The 15,516-nt window shown below is 31.1% G+C and overlaps 1 protein-coding gene across 1 annotated transcript in view; it reads right to left on the bottom strand.

Moving 5' to 3' along the window:
- Positions 1-15,516, bottom strand: part of LOC123718909 (ecdysone-induced protein 78C-like) — a 33,232-nt gene that overhangs the window by 13,892 nt on the left and 3,824 nt on the right. Inside the window, exon 3 of the mRNA XM_045675896.1 lies at positions 868-983. Coding sequence (XP_045531852.1) covers positions 868-983 — 116 coding nt within the window. The remainder of the gene's footprint in view (positions 1-867; positions 984-15,516) is intronic.

The following is a 15,516-nucleotide window of genomic DNA, read 5'->3' as shown; positions in this document are numbered from 1 at the left end:
CTAAAATTTGTTTTAAATTTCACTATGTGTAAGTATAACTCTGTCATTCATGAAAAAAAATTTAGTTACACTAGTGTCAACGACCAACGTACATTTCAATTAACAGTAAGTGAAATTAATGTCAAAATGCACTGCGTCAAGAGATATGTTCATCTGGCGTACGTACGAAATGGCCTACATTTCAGGATCCTCGTATAAACACCAAGCTGACAGTACTCATATCACTTTACGTTCAGATATTTAGTAGTAATAACCCCCAAAAGATTTTAAATAACTTAAGTTACTGATGTTATGAATACTGCTATATGTCAAAAAGTAATTAATTTTTTATGTCATATAATTAAGGACTATGAATTTTTAATTAATACAAGTCCTTCAAGTCTCATTGCTAACTTTGGTTAAGTGCTTTATTAAACGAAAATAATATACAAAGGAAACCTGTGTTATTGAAATTGTACATCAAAGAAATAAGTTAAGGTCCAATAACAGAACTTCGATTCATTAAAAATTTATTCGGTGAAGATGTCTCATGAAGATCTTTAATTTAGTAAAACAACGTGTAACTAGATCGTTAACGTCATTAACTTTTCTTTGTGATGTACGATTTTATGATATTTTACATTAAAATATATAAAACTTTTAATATCGCATTAAATTAAAAACAAAAAAGTTTTTTTTAATGCTAATTTTTACTATCAAGTTTATAAGTGAATGTAAATAAAAAAATTAAGTTAATAAACATCTTTTCACAATTTTTTTTTTATTCTATTGAAACTATTTAATAAACAATAATATTGTGTAAAGTTATACGCACCGCGTAGCTGTTATTCGTAGCCGCCCGTAACTCGTCGTAGCAGTTGCACTTACCTTGCAGCCCTCGCACGAAGTGACGCCGTAGTGGTATCCTGAAGCTTTATCCCCGCACACCTTGCACGGCGGTGCCGCCTTCCCGCTCCCGGCACCTGCGCCCTCCGCTTGGACCTCTGCAACAGATTGCAAATTATCAAAGGTCCAAGAGATGTTCGATATAACTTACTTCCATTTACAAAAATGGTCAAAGCCTCAGTATTAGTGCTTTATTAAGCACCCATTAAATTATCGTTAGGAGTTAAAACCACGATCAATTAACTGTTACTTTTTGAACGATACATGAACCTATCGATTTTGTATATTATACATAATTCTAGTGTATGTCACTGAACTCCTCTTAAACGGCTGGACCGATTTGAATGAATGCGTTTCAGGGTGGCGCCCTGGATAGTTTAGTTGCACAAATCATCCCGACATATTGCGCTGCAGTCGGAACTTGCTTACTTTCTTTAATGTCCTTATCGCTTGAAATATCATGCAGGACAACGTCTGTCGGATCCGCTATATTGTATATATTTTTTGCTTGTCGTTTAATATTTAGAATGTAATAATTAATATTTACTAAATTAGTATAAAATTCGTAGCCTATCTCTTAAGCTATTCTGTTATGAAGTTGTGTTATGAGCATGCTAGTTGCTTATTAATGCATGCATCTGAAACACCTCACTTGATATCCAAAATAGATTAATTATTGCCTTCAGTGCATATCTGAAAATTGATGAACCATGTGTAGGTAAGGTGTTGACATAATTCGAATTCCATTTGCTTGGAGTGCGTTATTTGTATGAACGCTATACATATTTCCGAACGCATTGTGTGTGATATTTGCTTTATTATCCCTCATACCGCATTATGATTGTTTTGTTCACAATCGCTGGAATAACTTCCATGGAAAATTCTCTAAAGCATCCAACTAGAAATACTACAGCCACAAATATTTTGCTGGTGTGTGAATTTGTTTATACTTCGAATAATTGCTTGGCATTGTTCTATGTTAAATAAAACAAAATCAAGCGCAAATATAATTCTTAACTAGTAAAAAATTCATTTGTATAAATAATTTTATTATATTTAGTAGTTTTATGGCGTTGCTTTTATTTTATATATAATAAGATAGGCAAAAGAGCATATGGAGCACACCTTTTTGTGTCAGTCAGCAGTCTGGACCCTGTGGCCTACCCATTTAAGTGTCGTATCTCAAAGGAAAGACCCTCACCGGAAGTCGATTCCACAGTTCCCCAAGCAAGTGTCTTGTAAAGCGTACCGTCAAATTTTTTAATACAATAAATAAATTGTAACTTAATAGAAAATGAATTTGATATGATGTTGTGTACTTTAATAAATAAATAAATAAGTCAACTTATTTACAGTGAATTAAGCTGTCAACTACAAGCATTGTATGTGAAACAATTCTTGCTATTGACAGTGGTATATAGGATTACAATATAATATTCATTTAAAACGGGAACAATTTATTCCTGGTACGTTTATTGAATTCCTCATGATATTTCCGAGCAGATTCGAAAAAATGTTATAAAAGTATTTATAATTTATGTTATTGTACAAAATAGACAAATTCACGTAAATATGGTAGATAAATAGTATTTATCTACAATCATTACTATGCATCCAATGGAATTGGATAGGCCATACACTAGCCAGGAAGCATGGCCGTCGTACAGTTGCAGACGAGGAGAAGAGAGCCGGAACAACTTGGAGCGAGGTGAAATACGAGGCTCAAGACCGTGATAAAGACTCACTGTGGACGTCCTTTGACCCATCTAGGGTTTTAAGGACATTAAGATAAGAGAAGAAGATACAAATATTACTAAACAAAATTTCAAACGAAATAGAAACACTTAAAAAAGCTATGATTGAAGTTTTTATATTATCTAATAAACTATTCTACTTGGATATCGTGAAAGACATTTTATTTAAAATTACCGACAGATGTCAAGTCACTCTGAAATAAAGAACTGAAAAAGTTGTGTAAAACTAGGCCACCTGTTACTGGATTAAGCTCAATCTTGCAAAAATTAGTTTAGCCTCAACATCCGACGCCCGCTCGGTCCCTAACCTAAATCTAATTGTCCACATTACTGGTGATGTACCGGTTCTAAACTAGTTAAACAATTTACTATTTTTATCATCCGCTTATCGGAAAAAACACTTTATCGGCTTGATGTAATCTAAAGAAAAATTATATTATATATTAGGAGAATGTAGTATTTTTAATATTACCAAAAAAATGAATATTGTTAGTTTCAATTCAGATCTTTATGATAATTTGAATAAGGTAATTTTTATTAATTTTCTTAATATTATAATTTATTCAAATAAAGCTGATTGATAAAATTTCTAGGACAAAAAAAATATGTTTATTATGGAATAAAAGATACAGGTATCACTAATTCCATATCATTAAATTTGTATCGCAGAAAGTGGGCGTAGGCCGAGAGAAAAAGCAGGCTTAAAAAATTCTCGATACTCTTTTAAAATAGAAAATCATCATACAAAATGGCAAACAACACTTATTGTAAAACAAATATCGCATATTAGTTAGTAGCCCTTTTATCAACTAGATAATCGTTAACTTTATAGTAAGCCTTAATTACACAGCTTTTCATTAATACATTTCTTAAATTTATTAATAGGCAGTGCAAAAGAGCCTCTCGAATTTTATGAAAGAAAAGTATCCCTTTTCCCAAAAAAGAATTACTAACTTTAGATTTAGTACGTGGAGATTTTAGACTGCATTTGTTCCGAATATTAACATTATGCGTTATTTAAGTAAACTTATCACTATTTTTGTACACATACATAATATATTGCGAGGGAAAGGTAATTTTCTATATAGTTTATTAATTTTCTTGAATGTATCTCTCTGAGATTCCCTACACTTTAAATTATAGATTGCATGAATAGCTAATAAAAATATACACCATGAAAACACTTCATTTAATTATACACCAAGTGAAATAGAAGCTTTAGAAGTTAAAAAATAGAACCTTGTTTGTGTAAAATAATGCAAAGTTCAACAAGTTTGTTTCAAGGAATAACGAATCTATTTTAAGTCAGATAAAAGGATATAATTTAAGTGGCAATTAAAGCAATTAAAGTAAATTGTGAAATCCTAAAATAAGAATTCTATTTAGCAATATTTATGATATTCCTTCTATTAGTCTACCATGCAAAATGCTGGGATTCTAGCAGCTATATATTAACAGACTTGATTGTGTGGTGGTTATAGCCGGACGGGACATTTCTTCCTTACAGTATTTCCAAATAAAGCCTGCATTGCCTGAATGTGACACTCGAAAGATTAATAAGCTTAAAGGATTAAATTTGTCCGTCTATTATTGTGCAGCGTAAAATAACAAATTTATTTTATATTTGGGGAGTACAGTAGAGAATTATTACGTTCGACTGTAACCATGACAAAGGGTTCAATATTAACTTTCTTTTATTACTCGACAGAGTTATTTACAGTGTATTAAATCTCAAAGAACAAGGACTTAACACTTTCGTAACTGACGCCGATTTGTAATGTGAGTCCAATCCAATCTCTTGTTTTTCTCTTCCAAACAGAGGCCGACAGATTTATGAGTGCTCTTCAATTTTCAGTTTTATAATTAAAACACGTCTCAGGTTTCGGTATTTCAGCATTTATACATTTCATTATACTACCTCTATATATTTGCATTCAATGATTCCATTAAGTTCAAGAGTTCCTGAAAACGAGCAACTGACCAAAACCACTTTTAGCCAGCGATGGACAGTTAACATAAAAGACAATTGACTGAACGATTTTTAATAAAAGCGTTTTGTGACGCCTATTAAATAAACACGGCAAATAGTGGCCAAGTCGAGAAGTATTCATGACGCCTACCATATAATGTGCTATCTCATGAAGTCTTGTTTACATCTTTATTTTAAATAAAACACACCACCCATCGTGTAAATGTATAACCTGAAAATATGTATCAGTGTCATCCACTTAATTTCATTGACTTTATCTTTAAGAGAATAAACAATGACCCTTTATCTTTTTTGTAATGACTCTGACTCTAATAAGTCTGGCAGCGATTCGTTCAAGTATTGCAATATGTTATAGATTCTCGCAGGGCCGTCTTAAACGAGGCTGGCCCTTTGGGCACACAAGAATTTGGGGCCTTTTTGGAAAATAAAAAAAGCTAATTATAATAAAATAAAATTACAAAGTATAGCCATTTATTACAGGTAATCAAGTGTAGTATGATATAATATTTGGTTACAATTACGATACTGGGATTTCTGTTGAGCAAAATCTTCTATTATATCCTTAAAGTTATTTTTTTTAAGGATATCGCTTTCAATGCACGTCATTGACAAATTACTCAGTCGTTCTTGTAACATTGTTGTACGCAATTCATTTTTTATTCTCTTAAGCTGCGAAAATGACCGCTCTCTATTATAATTAGGCAAAGGAATATTCTTGTAGCAATGTATACGTTTGGTAAAGTTTCTTCCAATTTATCTGATTTTAGATTTTTTGGTTGATATTTAAATCCGCTGATTGGTTTGCTATGTTTTTTAAATATTGGCTTAAATGAAAAAATGTTTTGAGCTCAACTGCATTTATATCTTCATGATAAAATTCTGCAAATTATTTGCATTTTTGGCCAAGTAAACAGATTTGATTATTATTAACTTCTTGGTATGCTGCCAAGCTTTTTTTTTAAATGTGTCAATTATGGGTATGAAAGTATCTACACGAAACTTTTCCTTGCCTCTCAACTCTGCAATTTCTGATGATCCTTAAAAAAAAGTGATACGTGTGCTGCGAAATTTTTTACTTTCAAATGTATCTTTGAAGTCAGTATATTGATTATTTTCTTTAGCAGCCGTTTCGTACTGATCAAAAATATTACGTGCGGTACTGACATATTTGATCAGAGGTTCGTAAAGTTTTGTTACAACGTCATAGTGCTATTCTGTAAACTTAGACTTGTTTTATTCATAGGTCCCAAAAGCTTTTTAGATATTTCCGTCAAAAGAGCAGTCTAAAATTTTCTCATTTTTTTGCTAGGCTTTGGTCTTCCTTATTGTCTCCTGGTTGATTGATGTCACTCGCGATTGAGGACAATGCTCCAGAAATATTAAGATTATTGTTTTGAAAATCATTAATAGCATTGGCGCATACAGAATATCTTTTTTCCGAAAGAGACTGTAAGACTCTATTTGAATCTAAATATCACTTCTTCCGGTAAAATGTCGTCACTGGTTCCAGGGTTAGGCGACAAATCAAAACTTCTGTTTATCTTACTCAATTTTAAATATCCAACGACAAAATTAAATGCCACTAACACCTATCAGACTGTATGTTTAATACATCATTCGGGGATTCCCTTAACCATAGACAATGTCGAAATTTATGTTAGGCGGCGCAGCTTGACTTTGAAATCGGAGTGATTGAGTGAGTGATCGCTAGATGGTGTACTTAGTGAATTAGGTAGAATGCGTTCGGAAATATAATTAATTAGTACAGTAGAAATAGGCGCAGCCAGTAATGGTGTAATATATGCTTTTTAAATACCTTCTGAGAAGATTACTGATTTGTGAAAAAAGTGTAATGTGCCCGACAAAATGTTTTGAGAATAAATGTGTGAGACAAATTTCGGGGCCCTGGGCACGGGCCATATGTGCTCTTATGGTGAAGACGGTATTGGATTCTCGGGAATCCAGTACTAGCTTCCAACAAGCGCATATTTAAATATTTAATTAACGCCTGTAAAAATAAAATGGCAACGTAAACATCATGTCTTAGTTCTTGTCAATCTTGAGTTATCGATAACATTCTTAGAAACAATTAAATTTTGTCTCTCCAAAGTATTTCATACAGTTTTCTTTTGGCTCATGTTAAGGCTTCGAAGTAACGTGGGCGACCCACGGCTATGAGCCTGCGCAGTCGATCGATAAAGCTACAAGTTACGTAACTGACTTTCTTCCGCGAACTGATCTCGCTCTAGACCTCTCACTCACACTTCAATAGGGATGTCAATATTGATTGCACGATGAAATTATACTATATAATTTTTGCGACTACCTCATAAAATTTATACAATATCATTTGCATGCAAGTATCGTCATCATCATCAAGCATGCATCTAGCCCATGCAATGATTTTAATGTATAGGAAGTTGCTTTCTGCTTAATGTTCCTTTAGTATTTACTTTCATTCAACTCTGTCAATAGACCGAACATCCTAAGATAGATCAACATTTGTCAAACATATGTTTTTGAATTGATGTTTTTCTTGTTAAAATTATTCTTGCACGTTACAAAATGATTATTATTAGTCTTAAAAATTTAAGTAAACGAGAAAGTTGATCGGCTACGGGTTTAGCAAAATGGTCATTTTACAAAAGATTATAAAATTATGACCATTTCTTTCGAGGCTATTACATAATCATGAGAGGCAACCCTAATAATTTTCCTGAGTACTGAGAACAGTTCAACAAACTGCGTAAGAGTCGAACATTGAACCTGCACAAACCGTTACTCTATCTCATTCTAGCGCCATGCTAAGGTTATGTATGTCTCTTTCTAGCCCCTAATACCTTCTCTCATAATTTCCATTAAAATTAATCTTCTTTAGAATCCTATCTCAAAACATGTATTGGTTGTAAACTAAAATTTTAAAACACTAAGAGTTTAATTTCGATACAAAAGACAGTTATGAATGAAAACATATTATATCAATAGTTCAAATAAGTATCGTATTTTTATAGACTGAATTATTGCCGATCGTGGCAAATTAATTGAGTACGATTTTCCGACGAACGCAAATCTTTGCGTGATTGTTGTTCTAACAAAATAAGCAATCCATGTCTCCTGCCATAATTCATAAAAGTATATCTTTCCTATTATGAATACTTTAATTTTTTAGCCTTCCAAGGCCCCTCGTCAGCTTAGGTTATGAATATTTGCCTTGGTAAGTACCCAGATCTGGCAACCGTATGACACCACAGTTTCTTTTGAAGAACATGTTTTTATATATAACTAGTATCTTATTTTTTGGCAATGAAGATAGTTTTAATATTTAAACAACATTCCGTTCCTATCATATTAATTTATTCAATACAGATACATGACAATGATGATGTACCATCACAAATATAATATTAAAAATAATTCAGCTAATAATTATAGTAGTAAATGTTACACAAGTAAGAGTAACATAACTAAAAGAAACAAAATGTAATAATATTTGACACGAAATTAAAAAATAAATTAAGATTACATATACATAGAAGACAAAACATAATGTTTGTTATTATAATAATATTATGTTCTTGTCCGTAATTAACGGCGTTTTACTAGTTCTTATACATTGCATGAACTTGTTAAAAGTGAGCTTTTTTGTGTAAATAATTGTGTACACAAAAAAACAATTTTCTTTACCGTACTTAGTTTCCTTAAAGAATATTCATTTATATAAGATTGTTAGTTAAAATATGTGCAATAATTATGGTGAACAACTCAGTGATACTAATAAAATAAAGCTCCATTCTATATTTTAATTTGGCGTGTACCTTAATTTATTTGCAAATTTATAATACATTAGAAAATGCAATGTTAAAATTTCAACTACATTCATCCAAATTCACGAATGTGTACGTGACGCTGTCCAATAACTCCTTTTTGAAAAGCGCCGTGGGCAAGCGTCTGGCTAAATAACAGAATTCAGAAACATCCTCACTTATTGGTTAAATCGAACATTGCGTAATAAAATATATAAAAACATTTGTAAAAATCGCTCACCTCATAAAATTTTATAAACATTTTGCTTTACTTATCATTAAAATTTATGCCGCTATTCCATATCTTATTTTATAAATAAAAGGAAAAAGCAATACGGTTAGCGATCTTCAGGCAGCCAGATTGAGGGCAAATTGCGATACAAGTCTGAGGACAAGAATTAGCCCCTAGTGAGATGATCCAATTGGAACCTAAAAAACATCTGTTACTGCCCTACAAAAATCAACAAAGGCAAAAATAATGTCAGGTTAGTTTACTCGTGGTGTACACATTCGTGAATTTGGATGAATGTAGTTGAAATTTTAACATTGCATTTTGTAATGTATTATAAATTCGCGAATAAATTAAGGTACACGCCAAATTAAAATATAGAATGGAGCTTTATATTATTAGTAACACTGAGTTGTTCACCATAATTTTTGCAAATATTTTAACTAACAATCTTATATAAATGAATATTCTTTAAGGCAACTAAGTACGGTAAAGAAAATTGTTCTCTTATGTACACAATAATTATTTACACAAAAAGCCCACTTTTAACAAGTTCATACAACCTTAATTTATATTTTTAATTTCGTGTCAAATATTATTACATTTTGTTTCCTTTAGTTGTGTTACTCTTATATTTATAACATTTACTACTATAAATATTAGCTGTATTTTTTATATCTTATATTTGTGATGGAACATCATCATTTTATATCGTATTCAATATTACTACTAAAAAGACGTCTTAGTGCGGCAGTAGGAATTATATAAGGTATACTATAATAATATTCTATATATATTATTTGTATTGTCGCAACCACACATTGGTAATAATTAATCCCTAACCTAAGCCATAATGAACCATACGTGATACGTCACTAATTGCCTAATTAATTAATAAGTGTTCAAAGTTAGATAAAGTTTTTATACATATACCGTAGCTATGTTTAAATTAAAGAGAATACGTTAGTTGTAAATCTTTGATCTTTAAATTAAAGTTAAATTTTGTGTAGTCAAAAAAGAAAGGTGCTAAACCCTTGTAAGATACGCCGTCGATTTTCTGTCTAAAATCACGATGTTTTGGAACGTTAAAACCGCACTTACAATAAAAATACATTATTGCACAGCCGAGATTCGCCGCACTAAGCCACTGCCTACTGCTTTTAGAAGCCAGTATGATGTTATTATTTCATATTTGCGTCTTTTTATTGACTATATATAGTCAATAATTCTTATTACCTGCTTTGTTGCTTGACTTTATTCTATTTTGATCGAAGGCTATATTTATAGTGTAAAGCTAATGTAGCGGCAAATTTATGTGGGCGAAGTCGGGAAATATTTTTAATATATGTGTATTGCAATAAGCATAAATGATATAAAAGTGAACGTGAATCATACGAAATGTACTGAATCAAAAAAAAATACCCATGATTTGTATCAAACCAAAAATTAAAGTATAATTTTTCTTATTTAATATACACAATACCAGAAGTATGCAAAATATGTTATTTGTTCATGTATCGTTGCTTTTGGATATAGGAAGTGAGTTATCGAAATCGGACCCTAACCTAGCCCAACGTGAAAGCGACTCTGCAATAGCAACGATCACAACGCTTGCATAACGAGAGGTCATTGACCCCTTCAGCCTCCCCACCCCTTCACCCGTAACCCGCTTGCTTCCGAGATTACTCTTATATTATTAACATTATGAAATTAAGTGAAATCGTCCATTTAGGGAAGACTAAAAACCTTATAACATTTTTTTTTCAGTACGATACATGAATGTGCTACATGATTTTATTTAATTGAAATATTTGAATTTTACTATTGTAATTTAAAAGTAAGGAATATTTTAATATATATCAAAAACTAGTTTTGTGTTTATTATTTTATTTTAATTAAAGATTCAGACATATTTTTGCCCTATGTTCAACGGAGCATTGATATTTTCAATGGGAAACATTGATAACTTAACAGTAATATCCCATACCTTTAGGGTAATATTTATAGTTGGAGTATCCTTTGTCAAAGTACAGGTGGATTGACATTTCCCTTCTCACACAAAGAATATGTTATTTTTCTCGGTGTAGACAATTACATAAACATTTTGTGATCATGAATATTGTATTGAGCCCTCTGGTAAACAAACGGACAAATATAAGCAGACGGTCTGTATTCAGTTTAATTCACTTTCGCTTACATAAATATTGTTTATTAGTCATATCAAATTGAGAATGGGATCACAGAAGGTGTCAAATTACAAAGAGAGAAAAGAATTTATATATAAGAGGGTGCCATGTAATTTATCAGTTTAGTATGTATTAGGACAACTACTTATACTGAACTTAATGTAAAAATGAGTCAGGTAGATAAAAATTTGTGGGCGTAGATTTTGCGAGTTGCTCGTGGGTTGTCATATATCAAAGAGAGTGAAACTAAAAATTCGCAAACGACGTCATCACAACCATTGTCCAGACAATTTATAAGATTTCAACCTAAATTTGATATATTTTTAAAATAATGACTCAGTTTATATTGCGACACCGCAATAACATTTTGAATGACGTCTTTTAATGGCCTCAAATATTCGTGTTAATATGGCAATCGACTTAAAACCGATACAATTACATTCAATTTGAATAATATTTTCGTTTAAGGTTTATATTCGTATAACGTTTAAGTTACGTGATGACACGTTACCTGTCAAAGTGACAAGTTCAATTACAAATAAAGTAAATTACAAAACGATCATGGCATATAATAAACCTTATAATTTACATATAAATACCGGTGACCATAGAGTATTGCATATTGCATAGAATACACTTTTAGATTTATTTGTATCGGTTTTTTTCTATTTACTATTATTCTATTCTTACACTTATTCCAATTTGTCAATGGTTTTCAATTTTAATTCAAAAATCCAAGGACTCCAAGGAAAATTATAAATTTATATAATAAAAAAAAAATATTTTTATCATGTAACATTTATTTCCAACCAATCCTTTTTTTATATAATTTAAAACATAATGTTAGTGTTTTATAATTAGTTTAAAGTTGCTTATTAAAAAATAATAAAAGGTCGGCCTGTATTGAACCTATAGTTTGATACTTTCTTTATGTGAGTGTGAGCCCTCAATAGAAAAAACCTTCTACAAATAAGCTAATATTCACGAAGAGTTAGTACCACTGCAAGTCCTATATGCACAAGAAGAAGAAGAAAGAAATCAGAATTTACGTCTTGATTTTCTATTTTTTCCAGTAATTTAAACGTGTTTTAAAATGATTATAATAATAATAATAGTAATAAAGTAATAATAAACTGTGTTTATAAATGTATGCCTCCTTGATAATTTATTAACGTCAGAACTGAATCGGTTGAGTAATTTTCCGCTTTCTGTGCCCACTAAGCCATAGCAATTACTGTTTGATCGTATACTAATGTTCTTCAGCCTGATTCAGCGGCGACTGGTCTTTATTCAACTAGGCATCGGTACTGGATATATATAATTCGCAATAGTGTAAGCAGAAAAACAAGTACTCTATAACTTTTAGTCTCCCATGGGAAGGAAAATCTTATACGGCCCGAGAATTGCACGAGCAGCCACATGAATCGCTTGTAAGTCAACGAGGATAACAAAAAAAATTATAAATATAAGAAAGAATTATTGAATATTCTTATTTACAACTATTCTTTCATTACAAACACAACAACTTTCATTACAGAGGTCTATTAGCTCTTTTAAATTTAGTTGCTTTTGTCAATTTCTGTTTATACTATGATCGTTAAGGATTATTATTTATATGTAATCGTTTGCATGAGTTAATTACGCGCTATCATTACACTGATTTGAATGTTAGATAAAAACAATCATATAACTGTACTGAAGAAACGATCAAAATACAATTTTAACTCACTTAGACGGTAATTTAAACCAGACATTGCTTTACAAATTTCATGTAACCTTAATTGTTGTAAGTGACATTTACCGGTAAGTAGGTTATCAACAATCAATATGATCGCCACTGAGATGAAACGAAGCTTTCCGAGCGAGCAATAGTTATTTATATCTATCTTATGATATTATAACATGTTTTATACAAACACGCAAGTCCTCGTATGATTTAATAGTTAACTTTTTTATCCAAGTATTAGAACCTAGAACGTACAAGTAAACAAAATATCCAATTCAAGATGTGAAGGTTGCAAAAGCTCATTTCGATAATGCATATATAGATATATCATTAGGCATCGTTAACCTGAAAATTGAAATAAACTTACCAATACTATAAATAAAAATGAAAACACAACACACCTTGTTTTTGCTGAGTTTGCGTGGATTTCGTTTCGTAAAAGGAAAGGCCGAAATCGGTTCTATCGACGTTTAAACTTGCGCGAACGCATGAAGCGGTAATTCCGCCCCACGCGTCCATATTACGTTCATTCCGTACACGACTCTTGTGCTCGGTGGCCTACCGAATACTGAGCTTACTGAGAGCTTCCCTCTATAGCCTCATAGCTGGCTTTGCTGACTAATTGATTCTTCACTCTATTCTACAGACGACGAATTTAAGGAGTAGAAACTGGATGAAACAGATGATAAAATCCTGCAAAGTTTTTTCTTCAATTCCTAAAGTTTAGGAATATTCTTTTTCTTCGTTTTGTGGTTACAACTAGTAGACTATAAAAAATTACTCTGCAGAAACAGATAAACTAACATTCACAAACACACTTTTCAACAGTGTACAATTAGCGAGCTTTACGTTGGCATGTCGTTGAAGTCTTATATTTGGAACAACAACTTGGAGCGCCAGCGTCAGTCTCGTGCAGAAAAACAAAAATGTTTTTGAGCCATTTGAAATACAGAAAAATCTAAGATATGGTTCTATATGTATCAATAAAAACTTAATTTTCCATAAGTTTTACCATTTTAGAACTGCAGTTAGTGAATTTAAAATCATAAATTTGAAGATTCCCCAACAATTAACAAAAAAAATTGAGTACGTAGGAAAGTATTCCAAACGGATTATCAATAGCCAAAAATCTTTTGGATTCCTTCTAAATACCACATAATAACAACGTTTTATTTTAATCCATAAAATACAGATATTAGTCACAAGACATCAATGGTAAGTATAAAAGTAAATATGTTGTGTATATGTTTATATGTACCACCAGTGGTAAAAGCTTCCTCCAAAGCATTCCAAAATATTCAGTTATTTGTAGCAAAATAAAAAAATATGTAAATTATGCACCTCTATAATATATTAGGCAAAAACAAATGAGGCATTTCAAATTCAATTATGATCGTTTAAAAGAACTGCGTCGTAAGTGGTAATAATGATCGATAGGTAGAAGGGGTGTTAATCAATTAATATTTACAAAGTTTTGTACTATACTTATACTTAAAGCGGTATAATAAATCGTCTGTGGGGTGAAACCTTCAAAACACTTATTGAATTTCAAGAGGAAATTTACAATTCTTATTCTCAGTGGCCGTGACGCGCGACGACCAAATATACAAATTTTTATCAATATCGGTAACTATGCAATATATTTATTTTGGGATATTCAAATATTTTGGATTTCGCTTCAATGTCCCAAAAAATATATTACTACACTACAAAATCAAAATACCTCATTTAATACACGGACACAGTGTTATATAATAGAATATATTCTAGTTTTTTTTAAACCTATCCTAACCGATCATTATATTATTTGTTAGATATTTGTAGACAAAATCAATTTTAATTTGTATGTCAGGTAAATCGAGAAATTTTATAACGCAGATATAAAGTAATAAGCAGTAAATATATATACAAAACAATTATTAAAAAAATAGTAATAAGATTTTTTGGACAGTTTAAATATAGATTTTTTATTATTATTTAATTTCGTTATTAAAATAACTTTTAGGCACAAATATTTTTTCTTGTATATTATTATTTATTTGTTTATAAGTAAAATGAATTTAGCGACAGCGGCATCGATTATTATTATGCTCAGAAGCGAAAACAGTTCTTTGCTTAATTTATATTTGATTATTTTCACGTAATTGTTCGCTTAATATTATCGTTTGGATAATATTTTAAAGACTATCCAAAACACACATAAAAACATATCCGTTTGTGTTGCGCTGATCAAACATGGACGCACAAAATTATTTTAAAATACCTTATTTTCAAGAAATGTTATAGTTACGAATTCCTGAAGTACAGCTTTATAAATAAGTAAACAATACTATAAAATTATGCGATATTCTTGTAGTCTGGTGTAAAAAGCACAGCTTCTATGGCGCTCGCGCAGGAAACCGAGGGGTCATTGAACTAAGCATAGCTGTTAGAAGTTGAATGTTGAGGTAATGTCGATTTTATTACATTTCTATAAAATTCAAAGTCACTCAATCAAAACCTGTCCGAGTATTAGCATCTAATCAAACATGTTGCAATCTTGAACAAAGCTTTTTCAAGTCTATACTTGGATGTTAAAATTCACCTTTGTTTCGTAAATTAGCAAAGTTTCAAATACCTTTAGTACGGACAAAAATGTTTGAAACTTTGATGATAACCACATTTAGTACACCTTTGCTACACACAACTACTACCAATAAAATACAAACTAAACGAAAAGCTAACATTATAACAACCTCATCACTCGCGCTTCAATACAAGCGAATCAGACAGGTCGCTGATTAATCATTTTTTTACTGTCGTTACATAGTCAAAGTTATAATACTGGCAAATAGAGGAACATTTCTCTTTGTTTGTAGTGAAAGACAATGAAAGATGTTTTGTGATGTTGTTAGTTATTCTTCCCGTCTCCACTCTAGCAATAAACAAGGCACTATTTACATT

Source organism: Pieris brassicae, chromosome Z (assembly GCF_905147105.1).
Source record: "Pieris brassicae chromosome Z, ilPieBrab1.1, whole genome shotgun sequence".
Taxonomy (NCBI): domain Eukaryota; kingdom Metazoa; phylum Arthropoda; class Insecta; order Lepidoptera; family Pieridae; genus Pieris; species Pieris brassicae.
Note: the sequence above shows the minus strand (reverse complement) of the source record. Positions and strands in the feature narration are given on the sequence as shown.